We start from the raw sequence: 26,918 nt of genomic DNA on the forward strand, positions 1-26,918 counted from the left end.
CTTGCACCGCTAGGAAGGGGCGCCGTGACTGCGTATGAGTCCCTAAATAGTCCTACTATAATTTAGCAGCGTGTCTTATCAGTTGAGAGAGGGGTACAGCGTCGCCCCCCTCGCCTCGCGCCTGCCTTTACCTGCTGCGTTTGCAGACAGTCGCAAAAAAACCCCTCTGCAGAATATCTCCAAAGTCCAGCCAGCCTCTGTGGCTTTGTCCGACGTCAGTTCTCAGACAGCCGACCCGGGCCTAGGCTGAGCTTCCAGCACTGTGCGTGCCATTCCCAAATTCAATCAATGCAAACCAAGTTAGGCGAGGTACGTGCTGAAATGTCTCCAAGTGCACGCTCGGTACATGTCGCATCAGTAGTTCACTGTCCGAAAACTCCTCATTGTGTTCACGGCCCGCCCTCCTTGAGGAAAGCAGGCCCGCATACAGTATGATACATGCCGCAGAATTAAAGAGAAACACCCACCGTACCGTTATCAAATCCTTCTGTCCAATTTACAGACAGACAGATACAGATCCTTACTGTAAACACAGTCATGGAGCGGACCTTTGCAAAGGCATGTGAGCCAAGACGAAATGCATTTAGGGAAACTTATCTTCATTTCAAACAGTGGGCTAGAAATGCGGTAAGTTGTTGGGCGGACCCTTTGGTGAAATGTAAACATTTTCCAAGTCATCCTCCCATAAATGTTTTTTTTATGTGAACTATTTCCAATCATGTCTATTCCTTTGTAACAATGTCTTAGGCAAAATTTTAAAATAAAAATAAAAGAACGATAAAAAATAACCATTATAGGACTGTTAGACAAATTAATTGAAATGATGAAAAATGACTAGCTTATATAGGCTATTCATTAAAATCTCCCAGTGTTTTTTTTAGTTTTTTTTAAGTATTAGTATTGATTAACTCAGCTATGATCAGGCATGACTAGCCAGTTGCAGTTCTGATTTATTTAGCCTATTTATTATTTATTTACTTACCCATGGACATATTTTAGTGTAGGCTATTAACTTCTTTTTCATGGATATAAGCCTGTGTGTTAGCTTAACATCACAGTACAGTCCTTCATTGATATTGACTGTAGAAGTCTCAGTGATGGACTACAGAGCATCCTGCATCATCCTTGCAATTGCAATGCCATCTAGTGGGGGTGAATAAGACATTTAGGCTACATTATGAGAAGGGAAGAGGCACAACAGAAGTAACTGTGGGACAACAGGCTACATGAAAGACTGCTGGGTCTATATTCATGCCCTGATACATGTGGCTCCATACACAGGTTTTACACTAGCAGCATCCCTCTTCCACATGGAGCCCTAATAAATTCATTACTGGCTAAAATACTGTCACTATGCTGCATTATCCCCTAAGCACACAGCCATGTCCTTACTTCAGAAGGCCAGAGAAACACATTAGCCTACTTTGTACTGTAATTGCCCTAATGAAAAGTCACTACAGGATTCCTGTAATATTAATATAGTGACTTACAGTGTGTCTACATGATACTCAGTTGTGAGTTTATCCTACTTAATGGTATTTTTAGTCTCCTATCATTGCAACAGGCTACTCCTATAGGATATAGCCTATAGTTTATAATGTTGCTGTGTATAGTATATAGTTATGGAGGCTATAGTATCATTCTAAAATTGACTGTAGAATTACTATAACCTTTGCACAAATGGAAAACTACAAGAAAAGGGTAAATAACAAATAGGCCTCAATCAGCAGATTGGACTTTTTACTATAGGCTACAAACATTTTCCAGAGGCAGAAATAATCTCATTGGTTAAGAATAAATGGGAGGGCCCAAAGAAGGCTAGAAGTGGAGGATATTATGAAGCACTCTTGTTGTACCCGAATAACTGAAGAAAAAAACAAAAAAAAACCTAGCCTAGCTTAGCTTCCAAGTTCAGACTAGCCATACTAGCCTATCTAAGCTAGTTAGCTAGCCTGCTGACTTTCCCCATATCATTTTCATGAAGGAATGGAAAAAATAAGTCATTGCCTTTTGTATTTTTTGCAGGGTTAGGTTTTTGCAGTTTACCATTTAGGTTTGGCATTAAGCTAACTAACTGTGGTTCATTGGCTCTAGATCTGCCCACTCCAAACTGCATTAATAACACTTACCTGGCTGTTGAGTAGAGGGAAACTTCTGGTTTGATGCATCATCAGGCTGTTAAAGGTGGGTGGAGTCTGCAGAAGCCCCAGAGTCTGCAGAGTGGATCAGACTATTTCAAAGTGCGTCTGGGGGAAAATGGAGCAGTGTTCAGTTATGTACTACAACACTAAAAATATCATCTCTAAGCCAAGGTTTAATAATTGATTATTATCTTTGGGCTGTTATATATAATTACTGTGATTGGTGGTTGAGTCTCCATGCGAATTTGCTCAAATGTCAACAAACACTTCTCTCTCTTTTCTCCCCTCCTTTTTTTAGAATTTGAAATGTTATTTGTTGACAAGAACATTTTGTAAAACAGTTGCTATTGTTACCATACTATTTGAATTTGGTTCAGATTTAAACTTCAGCGTTCAGTAGACATCACAAATGACCATGCCTGTATTACCGACCGGGCATGCAGGGCACATGCCCCGGGGCCCCAGACCACCAGGGGCCCCAAAATATGTGTTCAATGCATTTTGCAACATTTCACTAATTTCAATTGAAATGTGCAGCCAAGTGGGACCCTGATACACACTTACCTGCTTCAGGCCACTTTAAAATGATTATTGGGGCCAAAGTCACAGCCTCTATTGACATTGGGGGCCCTAAACACGATTTATTTTGATACGGAGGCCCCAACCACAATTATTAAACTGCCACCTATTGATTGTATGTTTATGGGCAGTACATTTAGTGAATATCATCCAACTAAGATACAGAGCACTAATTATGTACACAGGTGGAGCAAGGGGGTCTAGGTAAAGACATAGTCAAACCTTTTCAGTAAATGTCAACATTTAACTTTTTTTTTTGGTGCTTCATTCCCGCCACCTGTCACCTCGTATCCTTAAAGCCACAACCTGCAATCCAAATGTAAACAAAGGGAAGCCCCACCACCCAAAACTAGGAACTAAAACTTGCCTTGGGGTTGGACAAATGTTATCACTCTCAAATTGAATGAGCGAGCTCTAGATAGAAGGAATGGCAGTTTGTAATAGCTAAATCTGAGTTTCAGATTACTTTGAACCTGTTAAAGGTTTACGTTTGTATTGTTTGTGCTTACCGAGAGGTGGGGGGCCCAATAGGACATGTGCCCAGGGGCCCTGTGGTTGGTTAATCCGGCCCTGCAAATGACTAATAGATAGATAGATAGATAGATAGATAGATAGATAGATAGATAGATAGATGATAAGACATGATTGCAAAACGAAACAAGAAAATGCTTAATAAAAAAAAAAAGCCTCAAATTTTACATAACCTTTCACTTAACAGAAAACGGATGAATCATCACTGTTAGTATTCAGCTTCAATGCTTATTTTATTTATAATAAATAAAAAACAACAGAAACTATTTGATTTGTTCTGTAAAAATCAGGTTGACGTTTCACAGTGTTGATACAGCCACTTTGAGGATAAATGATATGCCATTGAAATGCAGAGTAATCACAAATAAATGCTCACATTCAGAACAGTACACAACAACAGAACCCAACTGTCGAGGTTTCTGTGGCACTTTTCTACTTGGCTTTTAAGAGAGACATGGTATTTCAAGAACACCTCACACAATATTGTACTTTATATTACACATTTACACAGCACTGTCATCTTTTTTCACAGTAACTTAGCAAACATATTGTCATCTAATAAATCTGATACATTCAAATGTAGAAAAACCAAGTGTCATGAACTTAAGTTATTCAGTGCCAAATAAAAGAAATATAAAGTCATAGAACAAAAATGGTTAAATGCTGTCATATCTCACTGTAGTACTGCTTTGGCTTAAGCCACAGTGAGACAAAGATAGAGATAAAAGTGCACATAAAAGCTTGATGCTACAGATGTTTAGGAGTTGAAATTTTCAGTCATACTTAAGAAAAAATCAGCTCCGTCTTATTTAACTTAGGTGAAGGTCGAGAGACACGCAGCCCACTTCTTGACATTGTGATTACACAAATTCTAATACACAAAGCATTAACACTTTACACTCTAGAGGTTTTCAACCAGGTTTAAGGCATTCTAGTATATTATAGGGCAGCTGCCTTAAACCGACATACATCATGTCCATCCACACCCAGTCAAAAAGTCCTTTGAGAATCCTGCAGCAAAGTCATGAGGGACTGGTTGTAAAATACAGTAAATTCAGCTTGGCTAGACAGACAGATTGCAGGTGGATTGCTAAAAGACCTTTTGACTAGGGATGAATAAAATCATCTATGATAAATATAACAAATAATTGTATTTTATTAAAAAACAAAGACATGGATATAAAAAAGAAACAGTCTATTTGATTTTTTACTGTGTTCCAGTTCTTCTCCAAATCTGTATTTTATTAATTATAATACCTAGATTATATGCAACAAAAGTCAACATAATGTAACACCCACATATTTCTAAACAAATTTTTGGAGACGTCACGTAACCACTGGAGATGTGTTGGATCCTACAAGGCTACTATCAAACTGTTAAAATCTTTTGCTGTGTTTCCTTGTGTGTGAAAGGCAGAGGTATCAGAGAAGAAACTGCGGTTGCAATCACACTGGAAAGTGAACTAATGAATTATTTTTTAACAAGTCACTTTTACAAAGTTGCTAACAGCACTGAGGATGTCCTCAGCAGTGACAAGAGTCCCTAATTTGTATATGTTTTGCAGTGAAGTGACACATGCTCTTTTCATTGCATGTCCTGAAATCTACTATGGGACTTTCAGAACTTGCAATGAAACAAGGCTGCTGTTGACACTCCATCACCGACCAAAACTTGTTGCAACCCCAACAATTTCACAGGTAAGCAGTTGTTTACTACATTGGAAAGACTATATTTCTTGTCAAAATGCACTTTTCTGTTGCAGAAATGTGTTTCTTAACATCTCAACCTTTGTTCAAATGAAAAAAATGGACTAGAAATATGAGAAAACAGGTTACAAAACATGACTTGTTCAATCTCCAAACCTTTGTCAGAGGCACTCCTGTAGAGGGGCTGTCATTAAAGGTGCTTAGCCAGTGATATGTAACTGTATGCACAAAGATTACATGTCTGTTTCCATAATGCGGGTGGTGGTGGGGTGTCAGAGATGGGGTGTCAGAGATGGGGAGAAGAGCCTTGTTAACAGAACTGAGCCTGTATTTCAGAAATTGGATTCTAATTTGGGCAGCATTCCAACAGGAATAGCTTTGGAAGTAATTTGTTGACCTCGAAAGTCTGTGAAATGTGAAACAACAAGAAACAAAACACCTTTCTATAATGACCCTGTCCCTCTGTGTTTGGTTACACCCCCAATAAATAAGAAAATATTGAAGTGATACTGACATGATCGCTCAAAACATCAAACCATAGAAAAAGTAGCAAACGGAAGACTCAATTTTTGTGTAAAATTTAAAGCACCCTTAAAGAGTCTTAATTTTGACAAAACAAAATCGTAGGTGTAAAAAATGGCAAAAAAGCTACAAAACTATAGGAAAAGAGGACTACTTCAAAGAGATACTGCTTATATTCCCTATGATAAACCTCTTCTGGAATGTTTTACTTCCCTGTGTAAAGTGACAGGATAAAATCAGCATTTTGGGATATGTTGTATAGCTACAGTTCAGGCATTTGTCTTCCATTTCTCCCTCCGCTTCAGTCCGCCTGGCCGTTCTGGCAGCCTTTTAAATACAGTTCGTCCTGCGACAGGTGTCCGTCGTAGCCCTCCATGTAGAGGCTGCTGGTGCTGCTGCCGCTGCCGCTGCTGCCCAGGAAGGTGCCGACCGCCCGGCCCTGGCGAGCGTGACCCACCGCGTCGCTGAACACTTTGTTGATCTGCTCCTCCGATGGCATCCACCAGTCTGGGTTTGAGGCACAGTGCATCCGGATGAACTCTGACAAGGAGGTTTTGATAAAAAAAAAAAGATTGTGAAAAATGTTTGGAATTGGAAATCAAAGCAAGACTTGGTTTGTATTAGGGTTCGACCGATATCAGTTTTTGAAGGCCAGTACCAACAATGATATTTTTAGACGTTAGTCCCTAATAGCTGATATTTTGTGTAAATTAGACCATTTTCATGCCAAAAAATTACATCGATTCAGTGTTTGCCGATCTAAAAACACCACAGCCAACATCTTGTATAAATATTGGCCTCGGCTGGCAGTTTCTTTTTTTGATAACGAAATCCAGTTAGGCTTCTTGTTTTCAGGTTAATCTGATTAGCGCAGCACCACATCCTCGACCTAATAGATCTGGAGTTTGGCATGAAACAGATCAAATGAAATGTCTTACCTTGTCTGTCTACTTGACATGATTACAAACATTAAGAACCATGCCATGCAATTAAAGTAAAATTAATTGCTGTAGAGATGGGAATGAAAAGGGGAAAATATACTGGTATAGTTATGCAGTGTGGGGTAGGGCTGCCCCCTAATAGTCGACCAAACGTTAGTCGATGAGAAAAGTCTTGGTCGACCAAGTTTTCATTGGTCAGTTAGTTGCAGGGAAAAAAAAACCCCCAAAAAAACTCTCAAACTCCATTCGGGAGCTGGCCTTGTCGTTAAAAAGTTATTAGACCAGGGTTGCACTTGACGGGTGTATTGCTGGGGACCCAAGGACGTGCAGTGTCGGATTTGGTGCAATTTGGACACACGACACATTCAATATTAATAAACTTTGAATAAACAAGCGGACAGCGCTCTGTGCAGCAGCGGGGCTCAAAGCAAGCGACTAATAGCCTACGCCTATTGTGTGTTTTTTTTGGGTGAACCACAGTGTATTTCACCGGTGTTTCTGACCGCGAGAAGCCGCGACTTGGGTGTGTTTTTTCCCGTGAACCACAGTGTATTTCACCGGTGTTTCTGACCGCTAGAAACCGCGACTTGGGTGTGTTTTTTAAAATATATATATATTTAAATAATTCAATTAATATCATAAACGTGCGACGACTAGTCGACTAATGGCTTGAACTAACGACTACTAGTCGACTAGGAAAATCTTTGGTCGGGGGCAGCCCTAGTGTGGGGGGAGGAAGACTACCTGATGCTTGGTAAAACAATAGCTGCCTAATGTCCCGCCATAGTCACCATGATATTTTGAACAGAACCACTTATGCCAATGAGGTTATTAATTAAGCTCATGAATGCATTAACAAATATTTCTATGTCAACATACATCTTCACATAACACATGGGTAGTATTACAATGAACTCTGCATCTTAAAGCATTGAGGAGTTACAGTAGTTTTTCCTCACTAATATGCAAATTCATGCAGCAAGGTGCTCCAAAATCTAATCAGATCGTCTACTCTGTAGGGGAAACCTGTGGTGTAAGTATGAAGTTTCTATCATGTATCGCTCTTGAGTTTTTATGGTGGGACATAAAAATGAGATGAGAAATTATAACTGGATTTATAAGACAATCTCAGGTTTTGATAGAATTGAGCAGTAAGTAAGAAAAGCTTAGAAATAATGAACTCACTAAACAGCTACTATGACTTCTCAAATCTGCAAATGGGCCTTTAAGGTTTGGCTACTAAAACAGGCGTAGCTCTACATCATTAAAAGGGGCAATAAGTAAGTATTTTATTGTCCTATAGCAGAAAATGACCCTAATATATCTACAGGAGGTTGATGGGGTTTCACCAATGACTCAGCGATTACTTTGCCAGGCGTTCTGTGCCAGAGAGTTGTATAGGAAGAGAGAACTTCTATAGATGTTGTTGCAGTTCCTACTCGTTGCTGATCGAGGTCAATAAAGGTTATAGATTAGTTAATGCACCTTTAATATGTCACTTCAATCAAGTCGCAAGTTCACCCAGAGAGAATTTGCTTCATTCTTGAGACAGTCCTTTAAATCACTTCTTAAAACTCACTTTTAAACAAAGGCCTTCTCATAGTTTTATTGATTCATTCTTTTATCTACACCCTTTTACCTGTGTTTTATCTTTGTTTTTATGGTTTTATTGGTTTTAACTATTACTTGCCTCTTTTATTCAATATTTTGCTTTGCTTATCCCTTGCTGTGTTTTACTGTAATTGTTATTCTTCTTGTCTCTTGTTTTTATGTAAAGCACTTTGTAACTTTGTTTAGAAAAGTACTATATAAATAAAGTTATTCTTATTATTAGCAGATAAATGAGTAATTTAAGGGAAAAATACAAATCCCTGATTCACGGAATTAGCCAGAACATTGGGCTGCTTGCAATACAGTGATAGAAAATACACTAAAACAAACACATGTTGCATACCAATTTCCTTATTATTAAGCATTTGTTTTAGTATCATTTTAAGACACAGTTGGCATCTTGTGTTTGCAGCATCGTACCTCTGAGGCAGCTGACTTTGACAGGGTTGAGTGGCCGTCTCTCCAGGCCAGGCTCTCCTGAGTGGACTGAACGCTTCCTCTTGCCCAAACCGCAGGAGTACTTGAGCTCGTCTGTGGTGAAGACAAAGCGAATCAGGTAGCGCAGCAGCCGTCGGCCATCTTTCTTGGAGGAGTTGACAGCCTCGTCCCATTGCTTGTTAGTGATGAAGAGAGGATAGTTCCCCAGGAGCTGTTTACTACCCTGAGGTGGAGAGGAGAACATGAGGAGAACAGTGAAAACAGAAGAGGTAATAATGCACTTATATCCATAGACATACCGTTGTTTGGTTGTTTATTAGGATGTTATTTGAATTGTTCATGCAGCATCACATGATTATTACCTATTAGTTTTCTTTTTAACCGATACCTCCAGGTTTGACTGCACTGTCTAAATGTAAGCTTTGATTTTGGCTGTCACACTTAACAATATGATCTATCGTAGCCAATATTATGCATGACTGTTATAAACTATTGTAGTTCTTTCAGGATCTACTAGATCAGTGGTTCTCAACCTAGGGGTCGGGGCCTCTCAGGGGGTCGCGAGATAATTTTGGAGGGTCATGAGATGATTTATGGGAGAGGAAAAAACATATTTCTACTATACAAATTCGATATCATGTCTATTTCTTTTCCTTTCTTTTCTCTCTAATTTTTGCTTCTTGTGCAATACAAAATGGTTTTCAGCCTCTAGGCCTCATCTGATAATGAATCAAATGAAACAACCTGTTAAGGGAAAGTCATTCTTCGGTTGAAGTGTTCACCACTCCGCGTATACACACCTGTGACAGGGGGTCGCGAGTCGGCAACGTTTCATTTTAAGGGGTCACAAACAAAAAAAGGTTGAGAACCACTGTACTAGATGATCTAATTTGAATGCCCATTTCACTTAATTTGTTTCTGTTTGTGTAACAGGCAAATATTACGCAAATATGCCCTACTTCAAAAAAATGCTTCATGCTCTTAAAAAAAAGAAAGCAGCTGAAATTGATGGAGCAGTATATGGGTCAGGCCATTATAGGCTTAAATGAAAACACAAACCTCAAAGACTGTTTGCCGTTCTTCTTCCTGTAGAGATAGAGTTTTCTTTAATTCTACATTGGATTGTATACTTAAAGACAGTATGAAATATCTCTAATGCAGTATAGTTCTGTTTAGGACTGAACATGCTTACTTTAAGTATACTGTATGTGAGTGAACATGAACTTGTGGTACTGAAAATACAACTTAGACTGAGGGAGCTATCACTAATAATAGCAGCCTACAAGTGTTTTATATTGATCTGTTTCCTCACCTCTGTAAGCTGCTCCTCTGGCATCGGCTGGACCAGCTGGTTGTGGAACTGAAGAACAGTCTTGAAGTAGTCAAGAACATTTTGACAGGGAACTGTAGAAAATCACAAGTTAATGTGAGCAGTAATACAAACACAATGTCAGAGATACCTGTAAACAAAGCGACGTCAAAGTCTGCTATTGCATCGATGTGGTGTATAAATGAATAGTAACAACCGAGCATTGTTTGGCTCTTAGTTATAGGGTATTTTTGATTCTAGCGTTTAGTATTTTGTGGTTAATGTGGATATGAGAGTGATACAAGTGAAGTTAGAATGAGCAGTCTTTGTGCTAATTAGGTTAAGGTGACACTAGGGAGTTCATAATGCCTAGGGGAGAGCAGAAAAGGAAACAAGAATAGATGCTATTAAGACTGTTGACCCAAGCTCTGATGCATTGAGGTAGCAAGACTGTGTGTGGGCGGTGTAAAGATAAATACGGCTGAAACTGATGACTGTGCCAACAACAATAACAGTTTCATTAAAATCCATTCCCATTGGGGTGCCTCGTACTCAGCCTGATCTCGTATCAAATTCCTAGTTATAGTTACAAAAAGTAATGTACCCTAATTTCGTATTATATTATGAGAAACGAGTGAAACAGACAGTAGTTTGACATTGAAATAGCATGGTGGGAAGTAAGGGGTGGCGGATGGGCGTGTCTATTTGCCTTTAACACAAACTACCTTGGTGCAATTCCCAACTCGTGCAACTCAACTGTGAGTGAGGTTTTTTATTTCCAGTTTTTCTGATTTAACCATGACCAAAACCTTAACCCTAACCTTAACCAATGTTGTTTTAGTTGCCAAACCCTAACCCTAACTTTAAAGGAAAATATCACATACTATAAATCCTCTTCCACCCTGCCTATCCCACCAGGGGGTCCATCATTACATACACTTTCGTGGCTGAGCTTTGTTCAAACCCACAGAACTTTATTTTAAATTCTAGTCAAGATCCCAAGGTTTCCAAAGAGACCAAGTATGTCATGCTGAATTACAGGGAAATGTGTATAAAATGATGCACACAACATCTAGAGTTTTTCCATTTGACGTAATGGTGCAGCCATGAAAATATGGTGTCTTGGGTTTGAATATTTCACTCAATATAAGCAGCTATAGCTTTCCAATGAAGTGTTGGAATGAGCAGATGCAGAATATGTATGAGACATGTTTTTTCTAACTTAAGGGGAAATTTAAGGGGAAAGTCAGGGTGCAAGGGGATAATGAGCATTAGAAAGTTAAATACATTTAAAATATTTGAAGTGGTTCACACTTGTCAGGCAGTTCAAGCTACTTTTGTCCAGGTGAATCAGCGCCAGTATAATTTTCCTAAACATTTGCATAGCTTCCCATCCAAACAAGAGAATGAAAAGCCTGTGAAGCCATGGCCTTCATTACTGCACCTGGTATATTCTCCAGCTTGTTGCGGAGCTCCTCGTTCTCCTGCTGCAGAGACAGCACCTCCTGCTCCAACTCCAGGCAGCGCGGACAGCAGCTCTCCTCCTCCTCCTCTTCCTCCTCAGGCAGCGTGGACGAGGGGTGGCCGTACGACTCCGATGGAGTCGGGGAGCTCCAGCCTCCCACGTTGTGTCGTTGAGGAGACACCCCAGATCCGGGCTCCACTGGTGGACACTGCTCGTCCTCCAGGCCTGGAGCCAGGTGGGACTGCTGCTGCTGCTGCTGCTGAGGCCCAGAGAGCAGATAGTTCTGCAGGGAGTCTGTGAAGATGCGGAGAAAGGCAGAGGTTTGCTGTTGGTTCAGATTGCTTTGTTGGCCCTCATCATCTGGGTCCGTGGTGGAGGTGCTTTCTTCAGGTTTGGACTTCCCCACGGAGGAGCAGTGCCCCCCCTGCAGCCCCTGGCCTTCCCCCGGCCCGTCTTCCTGCTTGATGTTGGAGGGGAGGGAGGAGGAGGAGGACTCCAGCAGCCGGCCGTTGTTCAGGAGGCTGAGGACGCGGCTGCACTGCTGGGCAAAGGCATCCAAGATCAGACGGTTCTCTGCAGCAGAGAGAGGAAGAATCAATGGTCAGAGACATTGATGATGAACTTCTACAGCAGCACTTCATCTACAGGTCAGTCAGCATCTTACAATTACAGGAATCTTTTGTGTTCATACTGATTTTCTCTGTTGACTGTCTTCTGGCAGGTTATGCTTTATTGCATCCAAACATAAGAAAAGAAGCTTCTTATCACAGCAGGTGTCAAAGTGTCATGTCTTGTAGTGGGTCTGTTTCCAGTAGAAAGGGCGTATCGATGCACAGTTATGAAAACAGTATGTGTTACATTGTGGTTTGAGCTGCACTGGTTTGGCTTCCTCCCTACAGCATCACACCCCTTCTGCCTCCCTCTTCCTTCTTTTCAACCATCTCTTGTTTTGGTAAAGCATTCTGTTACAGCAATACAGGCTCTTCCATTTGAAACAGTTTCAGCTTGAGTATGCTAATTTGCTCAGATGCCAGTAAACTCTAAAGTCATAATATCTACCGTGACCGAACCCAACCAAGCAAAGGAAATCAGCACAAAGCTATTGTCCAGAACAGCCATCTGTGTATATTTTCCCTGGTAGTCTAGGCACGTCTCAATAAGATGATCTCACACATACCTCCATGTAATGATTATGAGTCAATTGGTCTCTCTCTCACACACACACACACACACACACACACACACACACACAGACAAAATGATTTCTAGGCGGCCCCTGCTGCGTTGCCAGTCCCTGAGACGTGTCTATTGGCCTGGCGCAGATGTGTCGCATTTATTAATATGCGCGCCGTCTCTGTTTACCCGTTGAGATGTATCTGATATCATTCGCCCTCACCCCACCCCCCACCCCCTCTCCTCTCACTGGCTCTGTGGTACTGTGAGCTGAGAGCCTCATAAAATTTCATTAAAAACAACATGCTCGGCAGAGGCAAATTTATGAGCCCCATTTATTTTAATCACAACTCTTTGGGAAGGCTTTTAAATGCAATTTGTGTTATTGTGTGCTGAACTGATTGCTGAGTCTTTGGGTCTCTGATACTCTCCTTCACATCGAGTTGTTTCCATCACGCAGAGAAAAGCGCTCTGATCTGTCCTTATCAATAACAATGCGTGAGAAGTGTGGCTAGGACTGGATTGTACATTTTGTACAATATGACCATATTCATTAGCACATGGCAGATAGGGGTTTGTGTGATTATTCTGCCAATACTATCAATAGCTAGGTGTAAGAAGACCATGTCCAGCCCAAAATGGAAGCCAACTATAATAGGTCATCACTGAAACCTGGGATTTATATTTATAAGGAACCAGTGGAGGCATCTGGTAAACCATTATAGATGGAAATGGGTTGTAGATGTTATCCAAAATGTCTTCTTTTTAGATAACAATGTGTAGCCTATAATACTTAATGCCTACAGCACACTTTCACCAATTTATATGTAGACTAATATAGATTCTGGGCTCTGTGTAGACTTGATTGCCTGTAAAGGAACAATAACCAGCAGCAAATTGAGCCTCCGCTGCTAGCAGAGATAAAGAGATTAATATCTGATTAGAGGATGAGATGTCTAATGTTTAATTTAGTAACTGCAGGGATTAGGTTCATTGCTTTCATCTTAATGTATGTTCCCAGGACCTGCCCTCCTTACTCTGAGCACAGCGCTTTAATGAACAGTTGTGGAGAAAAATGAACATGTGACAATGTGCTTCAACAGGATGGGCCCGTGCACACACACGCACGTGCGCGTGCACACACATACACACACACACACACACACACACATGCGCGCACACACACACGCACACACACACACACACACACACACACACACAATTACACAATGTGATTACTGATTTTAGCACACATAAACACGCTGGAGATTCAATCATGGCCACTCTCTCTCGTTACAGTAGCAAATCAATCACTGCTGATGGAAAGAAAAAGGGAAGAAAGGGAAGCAGAGAAGAAAAGCCTAGGTAATGTACAACAAACAAAGGAGATGCTCTCAGTAATGAGATGTAGTTTTGCTTTCCATTCATGTGTACTAACTGTACAGAGCATTTAAGCTTATAAGAAACAATGTCAGGGCATGTGGATATGAAAGTAGGCATGTTAAAGAACTCAACCCAAAACATCCACCAATATCCAGACAATCTAAGGACATACTGTATGTGGATCAGAAAACTATGAACATCCCAAATACAGAATAATAAGCTATCATGCACAGAGATGGAACAAACCTTCAAAGCTGCTATGGGATCATTCCTCCTCCAAACATGACCACTCTCATCACAGACACTCACTCTCAACAAGTTTGAAACCCACCTGAGCTTATACCGTAGGTGCAATCTGGAGATTCTTGGTTCAGCGCGGCTCGTGCGGGCGAGTATCGGGGGTCCTGGTGCGCCGCCGTGCCGCCGCTGCTGCGCCGCTGCTGGGTACCAAGTGATGCTGGCGCTGCCACGCTGCCCGCCGCCGCTGAGGTGGATGTCGGGACCCTGCTGCTGGGCCTGTTTTCACATGGGAAACGATGCTGATGCTGTTGTGGCGTCGGGTGATGCTGCTGGCTGCTGCTGATAGTGATGCTGGTCTGCTGGAGCTGCAGCCGCTGTTGGTGATGCGGCTGGAAAGGATGAGGCTGTCCGGGATGATAAGTGAAGTGATGTCCGCCACCATCACCAAACAGAGGGACCTCGGCCATAGCGGACCTGTCAAACCGCGACTTGCCCGCCGACCGCTTGCTCTGGAAGGTTTTCAGGGTGCTGTAAGGACCCCGCTGTTGTCGGCACATCTTCGGGGCGCAGGGCCCTTCATCTGCCGGCTGCATTTCTCCCTCCATCACGGCCAGGTGTCACAGCGCGCTGGATCACTCCGGGTCGCTATTGTCGCGTCCTTGTGTGACAGGCTGCTGATTACTGGGGATCAAATCCGTCACTGTCTGGCTCGGTTCCCCTCATACACTGTCGGAGGGTGGGCTAATTTACTGACAAGCCACCGCTCCAATCCCCAGGCGGGAGCGCCGCTATTTAAGACTCTTCCAAGAGGGAAATACAGGCGGGACTTGTGCGCTGCTGCCTGCCTTCTTTGTAGCCTACATCCATAGAAAACAACGGGGCTCAGTAGCAGTCGAACAGTCTGAATGTAGAAAAAACGCAGAACGAAATTGTACAAATGAAGGCAGAGGCCATTTTGCTACTGAGCACAAACCAGAGGGAGCAAATCCCATCAAGAACGCGACATGAGCGCTAATGACAGAATAAGCTTCCATCCACGCCCAGACATATTAGTTTAAGCGCTTTAAATGAGCAATTAGCAGAGAGTAAAACATATTAATGGGATTTGTTTTCGCTTGATATAGGGATATTGATCGTTTGAAAAATAATCATTGAACGAATAACAGAATATAATAAACTGTCAAAAACAGACTTAGAGCTTTTTTTGTTGTCTTGAATGCCACAGGCTATACGGCTTTTGAAGCTTGTATCCCTATATAACCTCTAGACTGTCCCTAACATCTTCACTTTACAATATTAGGCCTGGTGTAAAAGTCGCCTGTCTTAAATCATTTCAGCCAGATTTTACAAATGAAATACCCAGTCGGTTTGACGCCGCTGTCCAGTAGCCCACAGGCCTAAAAGTTTGCAGCGCCACATGGGGGCGCCACATCAATAGGGTATAAACAGAAGATTTACTGAATGATGGAATGGGAAGACCTGCTGCTTACAGTAAATATAGTTTTCTCTCTTAACAACTGGCCAAACAGGTTAGTCATTTGTATTTCTGTAGGCCTATCAACACACATGAAAGTGTTTAGTCAACAATGTTCTATTTTCTGATTCGCCTTGAATTTTATTTAGGTTGTAATTCCAAAATCTGGACTGTAATTAAATATATCCTAAGCACAGTGATGTTGGTAAATGAAAATGTGTGTAAACCATGACTTTCAATCGGTGATCGTCATAACGCAAACAACCACCAATGTAACCAAACATCGACTAGGCCTTTCAGAAAATAATGAATCTAACAATTCAATCATTGAAATTACAATACAACAGTCTGCTGCTGTGCTATAAATTTACATAGGCCTAAACCTAATTAAGATTTACTTAATCCTAAATGGGTGGGTACACTGTAAACTACTCCGCAAACAAAAAAGTGAGTTTAAGTGGGTTTACCTTCCACTACTTAAGTCCGTTCACGTGCATTTAAAAATGTTAAAGTGAGCAGGTTGTAGTTTTCTTCTGGCTTTCTTATGGATTTAGCGCCTATGGAAGCATTAGAGAAAAGTCAGAATGCCCCAAATATAAATGGTGCACTGTGGGTATTGTAGGTACTTTCACAGGCGTGAGAAATAATTGGCATCACCACACCACTGCCACCACGCCACATGAATGCGCACGCCCGGTTAATGGGGGTTACGTGCGCGCCTACGGAGTTGGAGTCACAAAAGCAGCAGATTCCCAATGAGGTGGGCGCACAACTTCTGCACAGACATCAACAAACGGTCACAGGAGAGTTTCCCACTCGTTCTCAGTGGGAAATAAAGAGAGAAGCGGCTTGGTTTGTTTGGCTTCGCTCTCTACATTTACACATTTATTTCTTTACATTCTTTCACACAGAAGAAGCGCAAGAATGATATTTTGAAAAGTTACTTGAAACCGTCATTCATTCGGACAGCCGGTGAGGATTCAATTAAGGATTGCAATTTGCTGTGGACTTTGGCTCCAAACGGTTATTTTGAAATTGGGCGTCGGATGGGAAAGATGACGATGACATAGACTGATTTGTAAAAGCGGACTTGTGCTGATAAACCGGATCCAGCCGTGGGGTTTCTCTTCCAGTAAATCCATCTCAATGAAGACTCTCTAACCCCCGCTGACACACAGTAGCAGGGAGTTGGCCAAGTTGGACCGGGAAACGTGAACACCGGTGCGCTTCCACTGTCGCCGGGATGGTGCGCCTGCTGAACTGCCTGCTGCTGGGGTATCTGACCTGGAATCTGCGGATATCAGACGCACAAGGGGAGTACTGCCACGGGTGGCTGGACGCTAATGGGAATTACCACGAGGGCTTTCAGTGTCCGGAGGACTTTGACACCATGGACGCCACCGTGTGCTGCGGCTCCTGCTCCCTGCGCTACTGCTGCGCGGCGGCGGACGCGCGGCTGGACCAGGGGAGCTGCACCAACGACAGGGAGCTGGACAACACCGAGTTTGCAGCGCGTAGGTTTAGGGGTTTTTGAAAACTCTGGTTCATTCCACAAGTGTCTAAAGTAAATTTCAAAAGTTCATTTCAGAAGTGAAAAGTTAATTTAAACATTCATTCCAAAAGTCAATTTGAAAAGTGCATTTAGGCTAAAAACTTCATTCCAAAAGTCAATTTGAAAAGTGCATTTAGGCTAAAAAAAACAAAAAACATCATTCCAAAAGTGCACTAATTCAGCATTGAACAAAGTTGTGTAAAAACATGACAAATAGCCTACATACAAAGTAAATACATTAATAGTCAAATAAATTATTTTTAGTGTAAATGTGATAATAATTGATCCTTGTAGGGAAGTTGTCTTCCACAGGCAGGTCAGAGGTCAGGATCAGCTACATAGCAGACAGAACAGAACAGAACGGAGCCGGTAGGGATTCAGTGCCTTGCTCAAGGACACCTCAGCAGGGTGGATGGTTGGACTTGAACCCGCTCCTCTGGTTGATGGACGGGCTTTCCAACATCTAGGCCTCCCTGCCGCCATTTGAAACGATGAAAAAGTATACAGTGCGCAAGAAGTTTAGTGTATAAAATCCTATAATCCATTTTACAATTTTACAAATCTTTTTCGGCCAATTCCCACCTTCTTAGCCTACTGTATAGCTAATAAGCATTTAATAACCTTTGTATTATGGTCGTTTTAAAGTTTCCATTGCTCTATCTACATAGGCCCAGTGCTTTTATTTAAACTACTCTTTCAGAAATGAAGTAAAAGCTCCAGTTCCAAGCACCTGCTTTCATCCCGGCTCCTGTGGCTTCATTTGACCCAATAAGCTGCAGCTTAGGTAGATTGTTATCGGCGGAGAAAAAGGAAACAAGACGAAGTGTGTTTGATGATCCACACCGAGAGTCACTCAACGGTTTTCCAATGAAACAAATACACGAAAAAAAAGACTGGTGAAATCGAGTGTAGGCCACTGGATTCCTGAGTGAAAACAATTTGGTTTAGTAAGCTCACACTACAGGGAAATGTGGATTTTTTTCCACGCACCTTTTTTCCAGATAGGCCTGTAGTGTATTTCCAGTTTCACAAGTATAGACTGTGTTCTCAAATTCAACGCTCCTTCACTTTAGACAAAGCTCAAATTAGCAAACCAAAGTAATCACAACATTGTGAGACAACTCATTTCCTTGGCTGCTCTAAACGTTTCATTGCTGTCAGGTTGTTACACTTACTGTACTGTTCGTTTTAAAATTGTAATAATAGTTTCTCCCCAAGATTTTATTGGTTTTCTTTCAATTTCCCGAATGGATAAGCGGTGTAACTGACTCGGCAGTGTCGACACAATTTCCTCATTTTGTTTCTATCAAAATAAATAAACATCTGACGATTTCCTCCCTGGGCGCAAAACGGGCTTTCTAAACTGTAATCTGAGCTTTTAAAATTTTAAATTGAGGATATTTTCCTTCAGGCAGAAATGCTTCCGTGTTAGGTTTTGTCATTACTACTGTGAAGGATTTCACACAAATGTCATTATCTTATTATTATGACTATATTAAATAATATAAATGTCACAAAGAAATTTGGCAGCCATAAATAGATCTATAACTTGTATAAATAAGTAATGCAAATGAACAATGTAGATATTGGTATCTGAAAAACACCAGATGTGTGCTGCTTTGTATTTGAGCAAGCCTTCACCTTTGATGTTTTCAGTTTCTCCTAACATTTTTCATCCTTGAAATTTGTCTGGAGAGGAATGAAAACAGAAAAACAGACTGCTTGTTGTGTATTATTCACACATGCAGGCACTTTTGACTGACTGTGCTTTTATGCATGCATTTCCCATGAGACACCAGCCTGTTACTTCCCCTCTCACGCCTGTGTCTCCTCTGCCCACAGAGCCTGTGTATGTGCCCTTCCTGATGGTGGGCAGCATCTTCGTAGCCTTCGTGGTCGTCGGCTCCCTGGTGGCGGTCTACTGCTGCACCTGCCTGCGGCCCAAGCAGCCGACCCAGCAGCCCATCCGCTTCTCCCTGCGCAGCTGCCAGGGCGAGACCATTCCCATGATCCTCACCACCGCGCCCCCGAGCCTCCGCACCCCGTCGAGGCAGTCCAGCACCGCCACCACCAGCTCCAGCTCGGCAGGAGGCGGCAGCTCCGTGCGCAGGTTCTCCCTCGGGGGGCCGGGCCAGCAGCAGCAGCACCCGCAGCAGCACGGGTGCCTGGTGTCCGCCACCGTGTCGTCGTCGGCCTCCACCCCGACCCCCACCCACGCCCCTCAGACTCTGCCTCCGCCCCCGCCTCCCCCGTACACATCTCCAGCAGCCATTCCAGGAGGCATCCAGCACCCGCACCCGCACCCCCACCCCCTCCCCTCCAGCCACAGCCACAGCCACAGCCACGGCCACACCCAGCTGCAGCTCCACCAGCCCTCCATGCACTCGCACCCGTCCCAGAGCGCCGGCTTCCTCCTGCCGCAGCAGTACTTCTTCCCCCTGCAGCCCGAAGCCTTCGCAGGGGCCAAGGGCTTCGCCGACTTCGGGCAGAGCTGACAGGGCTCCCAGCAGGGCAGAGAAGGGGGATTACGAGATTTTACGATGGGATGTGAGTCAGTGTGGCACTGCAACACAGCCGGCGGCGTTGGGACGGAACGCCTGGGCCGGCTGGACTGAGACAGAGAGAGCAACAGGCGGACAGGAGATAAAGTCTCAAAAAGTTGCCATGGTTGAGCAATGTGCCTAAGGGGAGTTTGCCACTGCGTTACAGGACAGGATGTCAGATCTCAACAGACCTGCTAGGGGCAAAAACGGTTCTGAATCTTATGCACTTTTTGTATTCATTCATATTGTAAACAAAGTTCTCTGTCCTCCCTATATTTTTTTACATGTCGTTTTTTGTCAAATTCGCAGCTCACAATATCGGCTAACATTTCGCCAATGTTGTTGCTGAAAAAGTAAATGCGGCCCAACTTTCTCAAAGAAGAAGAATACAAGCAGACGGGACAGTTTTCTCTGAAACTGTGTTGAGCATTTTAACAGATACAGACAGTGGAAACCAGGGGATTATAACATTTATTTCGACAATCGCAAAGGCCTCTAAAAGAGGGGAGGAACTGGTACACAAAGAAAATTGTATTTGTGGAGGTATAGGACTATTTTTACAGGATGTTATACAGGCTGACCGAGGCATCATACCCCAGATCAGGGGTGTCATAATTATTCCCTAAGTTACAAAAAATAAAATTTTATCTGACAGTACCCTCTGTGCACTGTGATGAATATAATTTAAAGCAAAATCAGTTCAGTGACATTTTAGTCATTTGAACAAAAACGCATGTGTCTTGAATTAAGTGAAGCCTCCATCATTCCTCAAACAGAAAGGAAACCAGAGTGGCTGGAGCTGCACAAAAGTTCCCTACCTGTCGCTCATTCTTGCGCCAGACTTCACAGCAGGAATGCAGCGCTGAGATCAGTCATTGTCAGTGTTCAATGAGCATGGCATGGCCACAGTGTTAAAAACAACTGGGCCCAGAAATAGGTTTTAGGTTGCACCAACAGGTATGGCAAAATCTCAACAAAGACCGCTCTGTTCCCCGGTTATTTGAGTGTGAAATAGACTTGGCAATCACTGTCTAATTAATGTCTCATACCGTTTTGCCAGAGATATTTGCTGCTGCATTCACATTGATATTTTTGCTAATTATATCCCATGACATTTCCATGACTATTCTACCGCAAAATGCAATTTCACTATCAGCATCTAGATTCCAATGTTACATTTCTTTAATAGCCGACTTAAATGTCCCATGGTGTTGTTTTTTCTTGCACCAACTGTCACTCGGGACTTCTGTAATCAGTTTTTATTTGGGCTTCTGTTCCTTCAAAAGGTAACTATATGTGCCAGCAGCCAAGCTTGACATTTCACACTTGACTGGTTGAAAAAAAACAAATTTCCATGGCATTTGCAAAACCTTCTGGATATGCAAAATTCCCTTTAACTTTGCCAGGCATGGAAAACACGGTTTTCAAATTCCCTTTCCAGGTAGGAAAGAACGCTGTTCATTATTCCTCACTCAGGTTTGAAGGATATTACTTCTGTCTGTCTTATGGCTCTGGTCAGAATTAAAACTTTGCATTTGGGTCCTGTACCTCCAAACACCTCATGTCATATGTTCCTACATTAGAAATTTAGATTTTTAGGTTTCAGTCAGGGTGGTAGGGAAGCTGTAGTCATCATGGGTGTGTGAAAAAATAATCTCCCATTCGCAATACATGGGATTTCAATGTCCAAAGAAATTGGAAAAAAGACCAAAATTTGATCCCTGGCTCATGCGGTATTTGCAACCCCATGAGGAAAGAGTAAAAGCCCATCTGGGTCATTTATTAATCTGGATACACATCTATGACAGGGACAGATTATTGTAATTATGGGATTTTGCATGCAAGTGGAGGGTCAGCCAAGCATCACTGCAATAATAAATAGGGATTCTATTGATATCATTTGTTTGTCCTAAATGCAGACTGGTGTTTTTTCCCTGAGTCTCCCCTGCCTTTTCCTGTTTAGGTTCTCACTGCGCTGTATGTCCTGTTTGCTGCCACACACACACACACACACACACACACACAGGCATAAGACATGGGAGAAAGCAACAATCTGCCATACACAGAACAGTTAGAAATAATGATGATCAAGTTGTTCCTCCATGTTTGTAAAGTTTATTTCAGTAGTCCTTCATGGCAGTAAAAGACAACAGTTAAAAGTTTGCAGTCCCAACATGCAGAACAATCATTTAACAAAATGACGTAAAAGAAACAGAAAAAAATTTAAAAGTGCATTTTTCTTTTGTAAAGTGACCAACACTTGAGGGAGAATCAAAGTAGTACGATTAACACTTAACCAAAGAACAGTTTTTGTTATCCATTCATGCAGCCCACAACTTTCACAGACAACAATGTGTTTTATGTTTTCCGGAAAAAAGCAACAGTCCAAGCCTTCCACAACGACGAGATCCACATTCAGCAGTTTGGAAATTTTGACAGATGACAACCAATTAGTAACACTAAAGAATAGCATAACAAATCAACTCATTGATATACCCTCACTAAACCAAGAATAGAAACACAAAAGAGCCTTTTTTTTTTGTAAAGTAGAGGTACACTGCATGAAGAACACAAGTTACAAACATGTACACCCAGAGAAATTATATACCAAAACCAATAACCAGATAATACCAGATATCCACTACTGGAAAGGTACATTGAGTGCATTGTGCAACATCTCCTGTCAAAGCGAGCTGAACATCGGAGGGGCCAAAACTCCCATGGCTGAGGCTGGAGTTTGACCGCACAAACCCATACACACACACACACACACACGCACACACAAACACAACCTCTCACACGCTTACAAATACACGCAGTCGTACCACACACAAACACACGCACACATTCCCGAATGGGCCATGCATCAGCACACAGTAGTACACCATAACTATACCTGGAGTCGTGCAGACAGACAATTGGAGCAAGCGTTACCACACACATGAAAGAGCGCGCACACACACACACACTCATGTACACACACACGCACGCTAAAAGAATGCAACAAGAGAACCGAGGTGCCAGGAACTCCCAGTCTCACATATAGGACACAGACATGCAATGCATACATAGAAGTTATCAACAGAAGAGGTTACACACACACACACACACACACATGCACATGCAAGCAACAAACCAACACACACACTCTCACACCGTCAGAAATCTGATCTCCCATAGGGAGAAGAAAGCAATCACACAGATACAAGTAGTCAATTATAAATAAACAAAGCTGTAATAATATTAATAACAAGACGTTTTAAGAAAGCTCAGTTTCCTCATTCTATCATTTGAGCATTCTGCCAGTTTATCAGACAAAGAAAACAAAAGAAGTTACGGACGACGATTCATTACAAAGCCAGTCAATGCAAAATTCATACATCTCCAATATAAAAATACAAATTCACAAAATAACTATAGAGACAAAGTAGTTTTGATACTGTTGTGGAGTTTCCTGGCTAATATTTCTCTCTCCCTTAAGCTAATGGCACTTACGTTAGAAGGATAAAATCTCCATTTTAAGGGAAATACTATCATGAAATAGAAGCCACCGTTGTAAGCATACAGAAATTCAACAAGACCATCATATAGACCCCCATTAAACCGCAGGAACAAAGGAATCTTGGTTTTACACGTGCCACAAGGCACTCGCTGTGATTTTCACATTGTACAAGTACAATACTGTGGTGGGGGAGACAATGATTCTGTCTTCTCAGTAGGTGTGTGGAGCACTGTTCTATGCTAGCTGGCTAGACTATTCTTGGCTATCTTTTTTCTATTAGGGAAAAGGTCTAGTTAGGCACCATTGTGATTGTTGCAGCCGAGTAATGTGTGGAATGCAATTACTTGTCAGGAGCAATCGAACTGCTGTATAAATGGTGGAAACTGGACTGTGTCACAGGAGGCAATTGTTAAAAAAAAGAAAGTGAAATCAGGCACAATATCTACATACTTTAAAAAAGAAACAGAAAAGAAAACTAAATGTGAATGAAAATAAAGTATGGCTGAAGGCATGAACAAATGTAAGGCCTTATTATACAGTAGATGTTTCCTTAAGTGCAAAACGAAAAAGAAAATGAAAACATTAAAATGTCTGGTCTGAAGTGGTCCATTTAGTGCTGGAATACACTCAGGAGTGTGATTTCGTTTGGTTTTAGGTTTTTCCCAATTTTCTCGTACTTGGAAGAGATTGTATATACGACTGCTCTTTGGCAATCTACTGCAAGTTCAAATCCATTTTTTTATCCTCTACAAACTAATCATTGTCCAGTGTTTTCACTTTTAACAATACATTAACAGTATTATAGGAGTTTGATTTCAATTTAATAAAATGATTTTATATTTTTTGGCTCAGTGCTAAAAGTTTCTTTCCTTAAATAAATAGGGAGGAGACGGTTCACTCCGACAAACTGAGCTAGAACAGTGAGGAACTTCAGACCACAGACTGCTAAAAAAGCACAGTGCTCATCATGTCTGCTGGACACACAACTACAGCATAGTGAATACGTTTTCAATACTTTTTTGTTCCTTGTTTTTTTTTTTTCCCTTTTTGAAGTATTACAAGACATCACTCTCTTCTGTCCATTCCATTATCATGTCCAAAAATCCCCTCAGGCTGGAGGCATTCGCTCGCACCACGGCTTCCCCTTGTTCGCTTCAAATCGCCATTGGAAACGGCTGTTGTGGCTCCGGATAGGCCGGCCAGGCCGAGAAGGGCGGGGCTCACCACTCATTGGTCCTCTGTTTGGTGGTGTCGTAGGCTCTGATGACCTCAGACTGCGACACCACGCCGTTCTCGTCTTGAGAGAACGCGTAGCCGTCTGCAAAAGGGATCAAGGCAGTTAAAACTGAGGCACGACACGTAATCTGCATCAATTAACTTGAGCCAAACTATTTTAAAAAATACAAAAACATGCAATCAAACCAACTGAATTAACAGAATAGACAGTTAACAAAAACACATGGATTAACATAAATCATGGAATGAAAAGAATACACAAAAGTAGTAAACAAAGTAATCAATCCTCCCCTAAAAGATTCGTCTGTACTATAAGAGCAAACCTGTTATCTACCACCTAATCTATTCTACAGTTCTGAAGCAGCACACAGGGTTTCATCCTGACCTCTGACCCCTGACTCACCTTCAGGTGTCAAATGACTCGGTCAGTACCTGGAGGCCAGCGGGCGAGTTCAAAGGGCCCCGCTGAGACGAGTGCATTGTGGGGAATAACAGCGCAAAATTTCATCAATCGTTATCTGGCTCTAAAGAGCGCGGAGCTCAGGACACGGCACACGAGGGAAGGAGAGGAAGTCAACAGCTAGAGCACAAAGATCTACAGGAGGATATACATGTATATCAAGAAGATATACAGTATATCCTACAGGCTTCTATCAGGGGCTGGTGGGACTGGATTTTTATGGGTTAGGGGAAGATTAAATGAGAAATAAAAAGGTGTCACACAATAACGATCTCATCCCCACCTATGAGACAAACAAAAAACAAAATGATCAAAGGAGCGGAAAGAAAAGAACAGAACAGAACAGAGCAAAGCAAAACAAACAGGAATAAAAACCAAAAACACAAAACCAAACCCATGCTATCTGTTTTCTTCTAGCTGTTGATATGAGCGGACAGACACAGCGGTGGTTAGCAGGTGTTAAGACGTGGGTCAGCTTTAGAGCTACATTATGGGCTTAACGACAGGATTACAGATGTGTATTTCCTACATCTGGTTAATGCGAAACATGCATAAAGAGTGGAGGGATGAGCACGGTTTTTAGTGCTTCCCCAGGACGAAGGCCGGCCTCCTCTAGGGGCTGTGAAGATATGTGTCGGAGCAGGAATAATGACATGCGCTCCGCTCCCCCGACTAGCTCGCGATTTGGACGCCGATAAATCTAATGCAGATAAACTGGAGGCTCTGCTTTCTCTTTGGGATAACAGCTAACGGCATGATGCCTCTGCCTTCAGGCACGTTTAACAAGTAACTGTGTGTGTGTGTGTGTGTGACAGAGAGAGAGAGAAAGAAAGAAAGAAAGAAAGAAAGAAAGAAGGACAGAAAGTCAGAAAGAAAGTCAGAAAGAAAGAAAGAAAGAAAGAAAGAAAGAAAGCCTGTGTGACTTACGGAGCAGGTTCTGCTGCATGGAGTCAGACCGGTACAGACTGACTGTGCTCTTCTTGAAGACGTTCTTCAGGAGCTGGGCCCTCTCCGTCAAACTACACACACACACACACACACACACACACACACACGCAGAGACAGAGGGAGTGTGTTAGCATCACGCTGAGCGCCACAGGCAGATTTAATGACCCATACATCAAGCCTCTGTCCAAGCACCTCCACAGAGCGGAGCAGAGACGGACCTGCCAACTGCTCTACCTGCTGGGAGAGACCATGTAGGGAGACAAAACTCTGGAGATGCAGGGGGAACAGGGAAGTGTGTGTCTCTCTGTATGTACGTGTGTGTGTGTGTGTGTGTGTGTGTGTGTGTGTGTGTGTGTGTGTGTGTGTGAAATATCATGCTAACCACTGGGCATGCATGGAAATCAGTCAAAAGTGTTTCTGTGTTTGTATCTGTATGTGTACGCGCTATATAAGCAAATATAAGCAAAATCAAATACACAAAAAGTATGTGCGATGCAACTCTATACATGCTTGTTTCTGTATGTGTGTGAGTGTGTGTGTGTGTGTGTGTGTGCCAGGAGCAGGACCAGGGCCGCAGCCTGCTGGGTCCGGGACAGTGGCCAAGCAGGGGGATCGCTTTCAGCCGGCAGGAGATTTCACACTGATCTGCTCCATGCTAATGCCCGCCACAGGCCTCCGGGACCCAGGAGAGCCAGAGGACCTGGATTAACTAATGAGAGTCCATCTCAAGCAGCCGTATTCAAGATATATAGCTTTAATATAGGAAGGAGTTTGCTCCAAAATGAGATATCCACCAAAAAGACATCTACTCTTATGAAACGATTTCCAACAAAAAAGAAATTCAGTTACCTTTCAGTATTCATTTTAAGATTTTTGCCCACTGTCAACTTATATTGTTGACAGTGGAATCATCTAGATTTTTTAAATATTGAGTGATGGTTTTAGATTTTGGGGTGATGGATGTGATTTTTCCTCAAAAGGGATATACAGAATTTGGAAAGAAATTCTTTAGTTGACCAAAGCTTCACAGGTTCTCTCTGTGAACTATTACAGAGAGGGAAAGGAAGAATAATGGTCCTGGCATGGGCTACTTAGCCTGGATAAATAGTTTTGGATGTATATAATAGTGGCCACTAAATACAAAAGGCAAGTGACAGCAGTTA

General features: G+C 42.3%; 3 protein-coding genes across 10 annotated transcripts in view; 1 reads left to right on the forward strand and 2 right to left on the reverse strand.

The window, feature by feature from the left end:
- Positions 1-5,781: 5,781 nt before the first annotated feature.
- Positions 5,782-14,645, reverse strand: bend4 (BEN domain containing 4). The gene is made up of 5 exons (XM_071900389.2): positions 14,132-14,645; positions 11,224-11,817; positions 9,783-9,874; positions 8,453-8,693; positions 5,782-6,020 (listed from the first exon to the last, which is right to left on the reverse strand). Exons 1-5 carry the CDS (start codon positions 14,643-14,645, stop codon positions 5,782-5,784), a joined length of 1,680 nt encoding a protein of 559 aa, XP_071756490.2.
- A 2,112-nt stretch (positions 14,646-16,757) lies between these two features.
- Positions 16,758-20,252, forward strand: shisa3 (shisa family member 3). Of its 2 annotated transcripts, XM_078289236.1 has the most exons (3): positions 16,758-17,028; positions 18,909-19,336; positions 19,400-20,252. In XM_078289236.1, the coding sequence occupies exons 1-3, from the start codon at positions 16,758-16,760 to the stop codon at positions 19,559-19,561; spliced, it is 861 nt and encodes a 286-aa protein (XP_078145362.1). In that variant the 3' UTR covers positions 19,562-20,252. The 2 variants fall into 2 exon arrangements, with proteins under 2 accessions (XP_078145362.1, XP_071756485.2); XM_071900384.2 differs by having other exon boundaries at positions 18,909-20,252.
- A 1,458-nt stretch (positions 20,253-21,710) lies between these two features.
- The window catches only part of atp8a1 (ATPase phospholipid transporting 8A1), a 111,876-nt gene continuing 106,668 nt past the window's right edge, over positions 21,711-26,918 (reverse strand). For all 7 annotated transcript variants that reach the window (XM_071900261.2, XM_071900257.2, XM_071900259.2 and 4 more), the window contains 2 exons: positions 25,735-25,826; positions 21,711-24,429 (listed from right to left, as the gene is read on the reverse strand). In XM_071900261.2, the coding sequence (XP_071756362.1) occupies positions 24,332-24,429; positions 25,735-25,826 (190 nt within the window). In that variant the 3' untranslated portion in view covers positions 21,711-24,331. The remainder of the gene's footprint in view (positions 24,430-25,734; positions 25,827-26,918) is intronic.

This window comes from Centroberyx gerrardi, chromosome 16, assembly GCF_048128805.1.
Source record: "Centroberyx gerrardi isolate f3 chromosome 16, fCenGer3.hap1.cur.20231027, whole genome shotgun sequence".
NCBI lineage: Eukaryota > Metazoa > Chordata > Actinopteri > Beryciformes > Berycidae > Centroberyx > Centroberyx gerrardi.